The 13,143-nt window shown below is 37.6% G+C and overlaps 1 protein-coding gene across 2 annotated transcripts in view; it reads right to left on the bottom strand.

Annotated features, from left to right (window-relative positions):
• Window positions 1–13,143, bottom strand: part of Vps13B (vacuolar protein sorting 13B) — a 965,007-nt gene that overhangs the window by 194,235 nt on the left and 757,629 nt on the right. For both annotated transcript variants that reach the window (XM_090386413.1, XM_090386414.1), the window contains exon 40: window positions 4,748–4,909. In XM_090386413.1, coding sequence (XP_090242539.1) covers window positions 4,748–4,909 — 162 coding nt within the window. The remainder of the gene's footprint in view (window positions 1–4,747; window positions 4,910–13,143) is intronic.

Here is a 13,143-nt window from a genome sequence, read left to right as displayed (position 1 = left end):
TGCCTCTCACTGCAGTTAAGTCTGGGGGGTGGGGGATCCGGTCTACAATGAGGACACAGTTTGTTCACTTGTTTCGATCACACACCTGCTGTACCACATGCACAGAAGACATTTAAGAATTCAAGGTACATAAATTAAGACTACTGAATGCATACATTCACCCTTCTTTCACCTTCATTCACACCCTCACATATAGACTAGACCACAGTGCCTAGATATAGACACCAGACATTTTTTTTTTTTTTTTTTGACAAAGCCACAATTTGGTCACTTTGTCACTACACAGTTTGCACATATGACCAATTCATTCATATAATGATTACACATTTTAGCCTGCCATAGGTGGTTTTGGGAAAAGGAGTTTTTTTTTTTTTTGGCAGGCTAAGTAACATATTCATAAACTATGCACTCATGCCTGCATAAGGTAGGACAGATGTTCAAATCCAAGCAGGCTGACAATCACACACAATCGCCATTTACTGTACATATACTAAGATGTCAGGTCAGGATTCCCTCAGTGACAAATTATCACTGAGGGAATCCTGACCTGACAAATAATTCATAAGGAAATGAGTGAGATATACAGTAGAGCTGGCATTGGGAGAAGAAAGGGGATAGAGAGATGGGAACTCTAGGAAGGCTTCCTTATAGAAAAGAAGGGGGGGTAGGTGTGAGATAAGTAGATAGTATGTGTATCACACCCACCTGGCAAGTGAGCCAGGTCAGAAGTCATCTTACCCTGGGCAGGGGTTAGTGTGTAATCATGATGCAGAGCACGACTCTACCATTGTTGGCCCTGGTCCATGTATCAGGGTAAGCAATGGTAGAGTGGTGCTCTGCATCATTAGCATCCTCTACTTGTTATATCCCACCTTACACAGATTTAGGCCAGCAGTCTTATTCTAGTTAGCATTAGCATTAGTAGAGGCATTTGATGCAAGAAAGCAAGCTTATGCAGCATCAGCCAAAAAAAAAAAAAAAAACCCACTTCCACTTCACCCCTCTGTTCGTTCAAAATACCTGTCCAGCTGAGCCTTAAACTTATTTAGGCTATTAACCTCCACCACAAGGGATGGCAGTCTGTTCCACCAACCAACCACCCGCTGGCTAAAGGCAAATTTCCGCACGTCTATCCTACATCTGTCTTTCCTCAATTTGAATTTATGCCCTCTCAGGTGATTTTTCTGAGCTAGAGGAAGAATCCCATCAGCATTGAGCATGCTTAAACCATTCAAGGCTTTATACACCTCTATCAGATCACCTCGCTGGTGCCTAGTCTCCAGACACTGTAATTTGCAAAACTTAAGCCTTTCTTCGTAAGAGCACCCCTTTGTTCCATTCACTAATCTTGTTGCCCTTCTCTGTACTCGTTCCAGCAGCTCTACATCCTTCTTGAAATGAGGCCTCCAGACCTGTATACAGTACTCTAGGTGTGGCCTGACCATTGCCTTATACAATGGAATAATCACCTCCTTATCCCTGCTGGAAAAATTCCTGTATATCATTGACAATACTCCATGAGCTACTCTTGCAGCCCGTCTGCACTGCTCAGAGAACTTCATATCTGCCTGCACAATCACCCCCAAGTCCCTTTCATTCTCTACCACTGTCAGTGTAGTACCACAGAGTTGATACGTTGCTCTGGGGTTGCTGTTTCCCATGTGTAGTACTTTACATTTGTCAATGTTAAACTTCATTTGCCACCTCTCAGCCCATCTGCTCAACCTTTCCAGATCCTGTTGCAGCAGCATAGTGTCAGTAGTGTCCTTGACAACCCTGCCAACCTTTGTATCATCTGCAAACTTGGACATTAAGCTTGATATACCATCATCAATATCATTTATAAATACAGAAAACAATAATGGACCCAACACTGAGCCCTGAGGGACTCCACTAATAACATTAGTCCACGATGAGCAGTGTCCATTGATTACCACTCTCTGTCTTCTCCCCCTCAACCACCCCTTTATCCATAGCAGCAATTTGCCTCCAATGTCACACTGCTCCAATTTGTGTAGCAATCTTCCATGTGCAACAGTATCAAAAGCCTTTTTAAGATCCAAGTACATATCAAAGTTATTCCCTGCATCCAGTTCTTTTGTGACTGCATCATAGTATCCAATCAAGTTGGTCAGGCAAGACTTCCTCTTAACAAAACCATGCTGTGTCTGAGCTATAACTGAAGTCTTGTCTAAATGATCCTGTAGTGCTTCTTTAACCAGTGCCTCCATTAATTTTCCTGGAACAGAAGTTAAGCTCACAGGTCTATAATTACTTGTGTCAGCCTTTGATCCTCCTTTGTGAATTGGGGTCACATTTGCACATTTCCAGTCTATGGGTACCTCCACTGAGTCCAAGGAAGCTCTCATAATTATGGCTAAGGGTTTGCTTACTTCCTTTGCTGCCTCCTTTAATATAACTGGATAGATCCCATCCACCCCGGGTGCCTTTCTTGTGTTTATCTTCAACAGTTTCTCCTCCACTTTACTCCCAGTTATTTCAAGATTCTGTAGCTTACTGCTAGAGTTGAATACACCTCTGGCATTCCCCTTGCTGAATAACTCCTCATGTGTGAATGTTGATGCAAAATATTCATTTAGTTTGTTAGCTACCTGAGCAGGTTCATCAACAGTTGACCCATCAATATCAAGTGGACCAATCTGATTCATCCCCTTCCTTCTAGAGTTTACATAAGTAAAGAACTCTCTGCTGTTTTTCTTTGCATCACTTGCCAAGGATTTCTCGTAATCTGCCTTCGCCTGCCTAACCTCCTTTGTAACTTGGTTGCATATCAACTTGTATCTATCATAGGCTTCTGTGTCATGTGTTAATTTGTAAGTAACCCATGCATTTTTCTTCTCTGCCATATGCCTCATTAGTTCATCTGACATCCATTTTGGCCTAAACCTTGAACAATATTTCTTAGTTGGTATGTAAAGCCTAGTAGCTTCCAAGATAAGTTCTTTGAATGCTTCCCATTTTGAATTTGCTGTTGGTAACATCATCAGTTGGTCCCACTGTATAGAATTTAAATACTGTCTCAGTCCATCGTAGTCGCCTTTTAGAAAGCAATAACCCTTCCCTTTACCCCTAATGGTAGTTACCTCTTTGAGTAAATCCCACTTCAGCACACTGTGATCACTGCCACCTAGTGGTTCCTCTATCTGCAGATTCTTAATGCATGAAGAATCACTACTGATAATCAAATCAAGAGTATTACTCCCTCTAATTGCCTCCCGAACATGCTGATGTAGGAAACAATCATTCAATAAATCCACAAAAGCCTTGCTGGTGTGTGAGTAACCAGTCCCCAAATTCCAGTCAATATCTGGGAAATTAAAATCCCCCATTATAAGACTCTTTGATTTACTGGCCCACTCTATTTCCTTGTACAGTTTCTTATTATACTCATCAGAGTCATTAGGCCTATAGCACACTCCTACTCTCAATTTTGATTTCCCAATGCTTATGTCACACCAAACTGACTTGACACTGCACTGTCTAGCGATGTTGACTGGCTTCACTTCCTTGTATTTTATGTGTTTCTTAACTAATAGCATAACCCCTCCCCCCTTCCTATCCTGTCTATCCTTTCTGTAGACGTTGTACTCCCCAAATTGCAGTTCTGCATCCCTTATATCTGTGTGACACCACGTCTCTGATATCCCTACAATATCTGCCTTTGATGTTTTGAGCAATACCTCAAATTCATCAAATTTATTTACTAAACTCCTAGCCTTGGTGTACACACAAGTATACCTGCACCTGTTTCTATTCTTAGCTACCCTAACACAACCCATGTGTTTACTTGTACCGCAATGGCTCCCAGCAGTCTCTGAAATACCATGCATCTTGTTTTTCAGGCTTCTGCTCATTCTAATAGAAGCAGTGCAAGAATCTCTTTCACCTCTGCCAGTGGCTACTGTCAATCTATTGGTCTTTGTCTCCCCCCAAGCTAGTGGGTTGTGGGTCTTGTCTGTGATAATACCCAGTAGTTGGTAGTAGTTGTTATCCTATTGTCTTCTTGGTTGAAGTGGTTTGTTCTTTTACTTTCTGTAGGTAGTCTTAGTCAGTAGACATTACTGAAAACAGTGTGATGGGGCTCAAGAAACGGTGTCATTGCAGTAGTAAGTCATAGAGAGGGATGCAGTTCCCCTTGTTATTTCTTCCTGTGCGCTACTTTCCTTCTCTGTTCTTGCATTACTGTATCTTGGCACTAGTTTAACTCAGGGGTTCTGTTCACTTTTATGACCTTGGCAACTTCCTTCTCTTGAATGCCGCTATTGAAAAATCTGTGAAGGCCATATAATGGGATTTTGTATTGATTAATCTTGTTTCCATTCTTCTTCTTAGTTCTATTTCCAATTCTAGGTTGTTTATGATGGCAGTCAACAAGAACATGGTCCCAGGTCTCCACCGCGCTACAGTGGCAGTGCGGGGAGTTAGAGATTCCCAGTTCATGTAATTTACCATTCTGACCTTTGTTATTTCAAAGGTCAGTGAGGCAAAAGGAATAACAAAGGTCAGTGATATTCCTGAAACCAGCCATGTAACCAGAAGGTTTTTCATTCAAAGCGCTATACCAATTCTTAGTATATTGAAACAAAAAATAAGCAGCAAATGTCACTTTGCTTTAGGAGTGATGTGACATTTACTTTACTGCTGACTTAACAACTGCACATCTACTTCAGAATTTTTAAAACTGCAATAGGCACTATATATTTTTAATAAGTGTAACAAGACTTACTTTTAGTGGAGGAGGAGTAAAAACTGACCCTTGTTGAATTTTCCACTCCTTATTGCAATCTATAAGGTACAGATCAATGTCAGTTCTATTTATAAAAAATGCCCAAGGTCTGACATCTAGTAATATTGTGTTGCATCCTGCCCATTGTTGTGATAAGGACACCTATGTAAAAGATGTAAAAATTACTGATACAATAAAGAATTTTTTTTTTTAAAACTTCCTTCTGATAAAAAAAAAAAAAAGGGCAGTTAATTGATTGTTAAAATTTCTTTCTTTCTGAAATATATTAATGATTACATATCAGTAATGAAAAAAAAAGTTTATTGATTAAACAGATATGCCTGACAGAGTAGCAAACAAGGAAAATTATAGAATTACCTAACAAGATTCAAAATATATTTAGCAAGTACAACTTAAAGCAAAAGGAAAGGACAAAAGTTTTTTAATTTTCCCAACACTGCAGCAGTATTACTCTAACAGATTACAAGATGGGTGATAAAAACAAACCCTATGTCCATTTTAATCAGAAATTAATATGCACCAGAAAGCTATATCATCAAACGCAAAAATATAGTTACTACGATTCTATGCTCACATAACTATTTTTAAATTTGGTGCAGGCAGGTATGGGCAGGCATTATTTTATTATGAAATAAAACTATTCACAATGTGGTAATCTCACATATGTTCATCTATCCAATGGTTTTAATGCATTAGTTTGGTCAGAAAAGGCTAAATATGCTATCAGTAATCTGAAAAACAATGCCCTAAATTATATACACTGAAATAAATCCAGAGTAGAATTTCAGCTTCACAGTTGCCAGCTTTCGACTTACAAAAAGGGAGAGATCAGGCATTTGCAAGCAGGAGGAAAACAGGATATTTTTCAAAAAAAAAAGTAGGTTTTTCAAAGTCCACCCTGCCCTAGAAATTAAATTTCACTGGCAAAATACACATTAAAATAAAATATTAAAATGCAATTTAATATACATTTCATATTAGAATGTAACCAATATTAGAATGTAACCAATGTTAGGTAACCTAACATTTTTCTGTTTGTGGATATTCAGATATTCTATTAGACATCAACTGACTTTAACTGCTTCAAGCAAGATATTGTTGCAGACTTTGCCCTCTTGTTTATTTTGTTTTCTTTGCCCTCATTCTGACATCAGAAATGTTGAATAAAAAGTTCTGTTTATAACAATGGCACATTACTGTTCAGACTGGTTGACAAGAGCATTTCCAAAGCATCACCAGAAAGAGAGAACTGAATTTTTTTTTTTTCACCTAGTTAAATATTTGCTAACACTCAGAACTGCTATGAGCAATTGTTAAAATGCTAAGAATGACTTGGGATAGTCTGTTATATGTCAAGGTTCCACGTGTACTTGAAAGTTCCCCAACCAAAGACCACTGTACGTCAGCTCTTTCTTCTTTCATAAATAGCATCTGGTAGATTGTCACACTGAAAATGACAGAACTGAGGATGCAAAGCATCTATTTATTTATTTTTAATGACACCAACATGTACTAGAAACTTAATCATAGGCAATTTCAAATTTGAAAATAATGCACTTTCAATTGATGAAATTTTGGTATCTCAACATTTATAAGAATATTATTTTTCAATAGGAAATTTGTGCATATGTTGTCACATGCACCTGTAAAGCACTTCCTCAGTAGCAAAAGAACAGACTCTTATCCTCTTATTTTAGACTCTCCATGAGCTTGTCAGTAGAAATGCCTATGGTCAGATACATCCATTTGGTTTTGTCTGCTATGGTAATCAGTTTCAAAAATGGATGGGTAAGATTTGAAAACTATTGGTAAAATAAATTTTCACATAATTCTTCAGCATATCTAGCAGTAGTGATCTCAGTGTATATAGAATTGAACAGTTACGTTTGGATTTTCAAATGGCATAACATTTAAAAGAAACAAGCAAATTGCATTATTCAAGCCAGAAAAAAGAAACATGAACAAACTTTCTGCATGAATGAAGACAACGTGCCAAAATTATTAGCTTGGTTGGCCTGTTTAAGATTGCTCTCACTAGAAGTTTGCAATTCAGAAGTTCTTTTTCTTGAGTTCATCAATTTACCTTCTTAGAAAAATTTTGGATCACGAACTGGATTTGAACGCGAGTCAGTGCCACTCGCAAGTGATCACTTGTAGTCTTTGATTTGGTAACTGTGAAATGTACTCAGTGAAATGTACTGTGAAATGAAAATGAGTACGTTTCTCACCACTTGCTTCAAACCTGTTCTTTAAACAGACTTGTCAGAGACTGTTACTGTTCTACCAATCTAGTTACATATTTAAACAAAGACAGCCAAGCAGTAGTAGTAATCAGTGGTCAGCTGTGAATATTTTAACAATGGGCTCGCAGTTTTTCCGACTTTCTACTGAGTAAATCTGATCAGTCACGGAAGTGACGTCATCCATGGCTTCCACTAGAGGCGCTTCCCATGCTTGCACTACTAGAAGTGTGATCAGAGCATGTGATGCATTTTTCGTGACTGGTATGATATCTCAAGTCACGGGCGGATTTAGGGGGTGGTCAGATTTGGCTCATTACCCCCTTAACCATGCGTATAAATGAATCTGTAAAACGTTCCTAGGTCTATCTAAAAAAAATCTGGTCGTCATGCCTCGTCTTACGATGATAACTGGATATGACAATGTCTGTAGTTCTAACTTTTTAGAATTTTTGAATAGTATGACGTCACAATCATGCTTCCTGAAGTTATTGTTATTTTTGGTTTTTAAGAGCATTAGCAACTAAGACCATATTGCTCTGGGGATATGCGGTGGTCATTCCCTGACCTTTCCGCATCCTCAGTATTTGGTGGTCACGGGCTCGAACCCTGGTCTAATCAAGAAGCGTGTGCAATGCACTGCTGCTCCTGCCCACCTGGCTATGGAGGCGCCTAAACTTCCTGAAGTTACTACTGCAGTAAGTATGATTGAAACAATACAAATATTTGTCAACAATTTCTTTTTCGTCTCGCATTTTCATTATATTCCATTGTTAGGTGCCCCTAACAGCTGCGTAGTATGCCGCTTCATCTACAAGATCGGTACATCAATCAGTGCTATTTTACAGAGATATCTAGATACGTTGCACTCGCAAGTATAAATCTCTTAAATCTGTGAATGATCAATAAAATATTTACGGTAAAAAAGCTCTTTTATTTCGTAATCGATATATACAAATCAAAATGCCTAAAAGAAATGGAAGAATGTTTCGCATAAACCATCTACTGCGCGTGCTCATCATACACAAGCAACATTTTATTCATCTTTTTTTTTTTTTTTTAACAACTAGGGAAATATAATGGATACATTTTTTTATGATAAAATTTTAATACTGCAAATAAAAAATAACATGAAATATTTCCCATATCACAAATAACATAAAAACTATCACAAAGCATTCCACAATATAAAAACAAATATTACATAAAAAACAAACTTTCTAGAAAAAGTACACAAAAATCACAGATTACATGAAAGAATAATTATTTCACAAATATTCAAGAAAAATTTATTCTAAAAATTGCCATATAGAATTTACTTCTTTATTAATATTTGTTGTCGATCTTCTGCTTTGCTCTGCAATGATTACAGAGGAATGATTTGACGTAACGATCCGGATCAAATTGAAGCAATGGTTTTCCATTTAGATATATGGTCATCATAATCTGCAATGTGTTTAATTGTCACAATATTATTTATTTACTGAAAGCTCACCCAGTTTCAGCACTGCTAATTGCAATGGTTTCAAAGATATTTTCTGGCTTTCTTAATTGAAAAGGGAATTTCACTCGATTTTAAAGATAAACTGTCTTCGACAAAATCTCTAAAATCATTAAGTTTTATTTCATATTTTATCAGAAAACTTGAATTTCTTATTCGGTTTTCACCGTCTTGTAACCGAGATGAAAGTTCTTTCACGTTCCACGATTTCTAGCATGCGTTTAAAATTCCTTTCAATGGTATCGTTATTTTCTTTATTTAATTTAAAATCACCCTACTGCATTAATAACTTATACTTTAAGGATAAAACAATGCATTTAATAACTTGTCACAAGGTAATTTTTTTTACTTTCGATTTTGATTCCTTCAAATTCTTTCAACTTCAACATGCTCTCAATTTTAGCTTCATAATTTCCTTCAGAATTTTTCAAATTAGAAATAGCATCAATAGTTCGAATAATTAATTTATATGCTCTTACCATTGTGATTCTGTAAAGCTTCTGAAAGGTAAGAGAGCTCCTGCAGGATGTCGATCATTAGTGCTAAATGGTTAAGAAATTCCAAATTTAAAAGTCGATTTAATAATCCGGAATATTTAACTTCTGATTCAAAATTTTTGCACAACAGGATAATTCCTCCAATCCACACTTGTCGTCTGCAAGCTACAAGCTGCTCATCGTGGCCCGAACATATGACAGATCTTTATAGTTTCCACATCAAGTTCTTTAGCAATCATCCTTAATTCACGCTAGTTTTTTGGAGATTGGTGATACAGTTTTTTTTTTAATTATTGCCTGTATGCCATTATATTTTGGAACATTTTTTACACAGTGAAAGGCTCGACAAAGTTTCAAAATCTGCCATTTCATCTTCGTAAAGTTTATATAATATCTTAGTTGCCTCAATCCCCCTCCCTCCCTCTACGTTGTTACTCTCATTAGTTCTTTGAATACAGTGCAAAATGTCGGAATCACACGGATATTCAGCTACTGCGACCATGTAAACATAGACAGGAGAAATTTACTGGAAGGCAAGGATCACTCACTTCTCCAAAAAACATATGCCCGATTGTTGGAATAAAGGGGAACAACATAGATTGACCAGAGGCTATAATCCGTGTCGAGAACCTTCTTAATCCTCTGACTGGATATGGAAAGGCTATTGGCTAGCGCGACTTCTCGGTATATGACTGCATAGGTTTTACGGAAATCACTAACATTGTGAAATGATAATCCCTTTCACCCATAATTCGCACTTTCTAATTACCTAAATTGCCTTTAAGGCCAGAGGTGAGAACAATGCATACACAGTTGTCTCTCCTAATCCGTTCGTTACATGGAAATTTTCTTCGTTCAACAGAAACTATTTAAATTTAATTACCAAGGGAAATCAAAAAAAAATCACTATAAAGAAGTTTGTTAAACAGAGGTCCGACTGTAATTAAATCAAAAATGAAGCAATTTTAATAAAAAACAGATTGATTGCACCATTAAATTGCTGGGAATGGGGCTCCGCTATTCCCACCATAGTTTCGGCTCTGGATACTCAATAATTGTATTCGGGATTTCATTTGTAAACTAAATGATCGTCTCAACAATGGGCTTGCAAATTTTCAAAAAAAATAACAATGGGCTCTCGCGAACCCACTATAGCTCATCACTGGTAGTAATGTCAGATGATGCAAGAAAGAAAGCTTATATAGCATCGGCTAAAAAAAAAAAAAAAAAAACCCAGCTCACCCAACTGTATCCTCCTAGAATTTGTCTAGTTCTCTCTTGAATTTATTCAACCCATCCACTTCCACAACAACAGATGGAAGTTTGTTCCAACAATCAACCACCCGCTGGCTGAAGGCAAACTTCCACACATCTATCTTGCAATCATCCTCAACTTGAATTTATGCCTCCTCATGTGTGTAGGTTCAGCAAGTGAAAGAATACCATTAACATTCAGGGCTTTAAATACTTCAGTCAGATCTCCCCACAGGTGCCTGGTTTTGAGATGTTGGAATTTGCAGAATTGAAGCCTTTCTAGGTAAAAGCACCCTTTTGCTTCCTTCACCAATCTGGTTGTCCTACTCTGCACCTGCTCCAGCAGATCAACATCCTTCCTAAAGTGAGGCCTCCAGACCTGTATACAGTACTCAAGGTGCCACCTAACCATGGCCTTATAGAAAGGGATAATCACCTCCTTATCCCTGCTAGCAAAGTTTATGAATATCATTGACAAAACCAGGTGAGCTGTCCTGGCAGCATGTCTGCACTGCTCACAGAATTTCTTGTATGACTGCATAATTACCCAAGGTCTTTTTCATTCTCCCGTTACCCTGAATATAACCACACAGTTGATAAGTTACGCTGGAGTTACTGCTACCCATGTGCAGTACCTTGCATTTGTCAATGTTAAACTTTAACTTCCATTTTTCAGCCCATCGACCAATTTTCCTAAATCTTGTCACAGTAGCTCACTCTGTCAACCTTTGTATGATCTGCAAACTTAGACATTATGGCTGATATACCTTCATCAGAATCATTGATAAATATTTAAAACAACAATGGACCCAGCACTGAACCCCGGGAAATTTCACTAATAACATTAGTCCATGAACAGCAGTGCCCATTGATAACAACTCTCTATCTTCTTCCACTTAACCATCCCTTTATCCACAGCAGTAATATGCCCTTAATGCCATATTGCTCTGGTTTGTACAGTAGTCTTTTATGTGCAACAGTATCAAAAGCTTTCCTGAAATCCAAGTATATGCTGTCAAAATTATTTTTTGCATCCAGTTCCTTGGTCACTGATTGTCTTGATCAGATTGGTTAGACAAGACCGCCCTTTAACAAATCCATACTGTGATTGCAATATAATTGCATGCCTGTCCAAATGATCCTGTATTATTTCTTTAACCAGTGATTCCATTATTTTCCTAGGAACAGACATTAAGCTAACAGGTCTGCAGTTACTCATGTTGCCTTTTGTTCCCTGTTTATGAATTGATGATATATCGCACTTCTCCAGTCCATAGGGAACTCCCCTGAATCAAGGATGCTCTCATAATTGTGGCTAAGGTTTTCCTTACCTCCTTCTGGCCTGTGACCACCAAATACGGAGGATGCAGAAAGGTCAGGGAATGACCACCGCATATCCCTGGAGCAATATGGCCTTAGTTGCTAATGCTCCTAAAAACCAAATAACAAACAAACAACCTCCTTCTGCCTCCCTAAATATAACTGGACAGATTCCATCTGCCCCAGGTGCCTTTTTTATGTCTATCCTCAACAATTTCTCCTCTACTTCCTTTCAGTTATCACAAAGTCATTTAGCTCCTTGTTAGAGTTTGATAAACTTCTGGAATCCCCTCCCCTAATGAATTTCTCATGTGTGAATGTTGATGCAAAATACTTATTACATTTGTCTGCAACATGAGCAGGGTCATCAACAGTTAACCCATAAACATCAAGTGGCTCAATGTGATTCAATCCCTTCTTTCAACTGCTAATATAAGCATAGAAGTCTTTGCTGTTTTTCTTTGCATTCTTTCCCAGAGACTTCTCATAATCTGCTTTATCTTACCTAATCTCCTTTGTGACTTGATTGCAGACTAATTTATATCTACCATATTACTTGATAATTTATATGCATCCTATGTGCACTTTTCTTCTCTGCCATGTGTCTCAATAATTCATCTGACATCCATTTAGGTCTAAGCCATGAACAGTATTTCTTCATTGGTATGAAAATCTTAATAGCTTCTATGATTACTCCCCTGAATGATTCCCATTTAGAATTTGCTGTTGGTAATATCATCTGTTGGTCCCACCGCATAGAATTTAAAAACTGTCTGAGACCGCTGTACTCACCCTTATGAAAGCAAAAGCCTTTCCCTCTATTCTTGACAGTAGTCATGTCTTTAAATAAATTACACATTAGTACACTGTGATCGCGGCCACCTAGTGGGTCTTTTATCTGAAGATTCTTAATGTATCTAGAATCACTGCTGATAACTAGATCAATAGTATTGCTTCCTCGTGTTGCCTCTCCAACATGCTGCTGTAGAAAACAGTCATCCAAGAAATCTACAAAAGTGTTGCTAATCTGAGTGACTAACCTATAAATTCCAGTCAACATCTGGAAAGTTAAAATCTCCCATAATGAGACAGTCTGATTTTACTGGCCCACTCTATTTTTCTGTATACTCATTAGGCCTATAACACACTCGTACCCTCAAATTTGTTTTAGTATTAGCATTATCAATGGTCACATGGTGCAAGGAAGCGTATGGCTTATGCTGCACCAGCAAAAAAAAAAAAAAAAAAAAAACCTATTATTTTGTCACACAAAACAGACTCAACGTTGCACTCGTCATTCAAATCAACTCGATGTACTGTTTTAGATTTAATATGCTTCTTAACTAAGAGCATAATCCCTCTCCTGTCCTGTGACTCCTTCCTGTACACATTGTACTCCCCATATTCAAATTCAGCATCACTTATGTTTGAGTGACACAATGTCTTCGCCATTCCTACAATGTCTGCTTTTGACGACTTAATCATTACTTCAAATTTATTTACAATGCTCCTAATATTAGTGTACATCGAAGTGTTCTTACTCTTAGTTACCCTAACACAGCA

The sequence above is a fragment of the Mastigoproctus giganteus genome, chromosome 12 (assembly GCF_048544385.1).
Source record: "Mastigoproctus giganteus isolate SK-2022 chromosome 12, ASM4854438v1, whole genome shotgun sequence".
In the NCBI taxonomy this organism is placed as follows: Eukaryota; Metazoa; Arthropoda; class Arachnida; order Uropygi; family Thelyphonidae; genus Mastigoproctus; species Mastigoproctus giganteus.
This window is presented reverse-complemented; position numbering and strand designations above follow the sequence as displayed.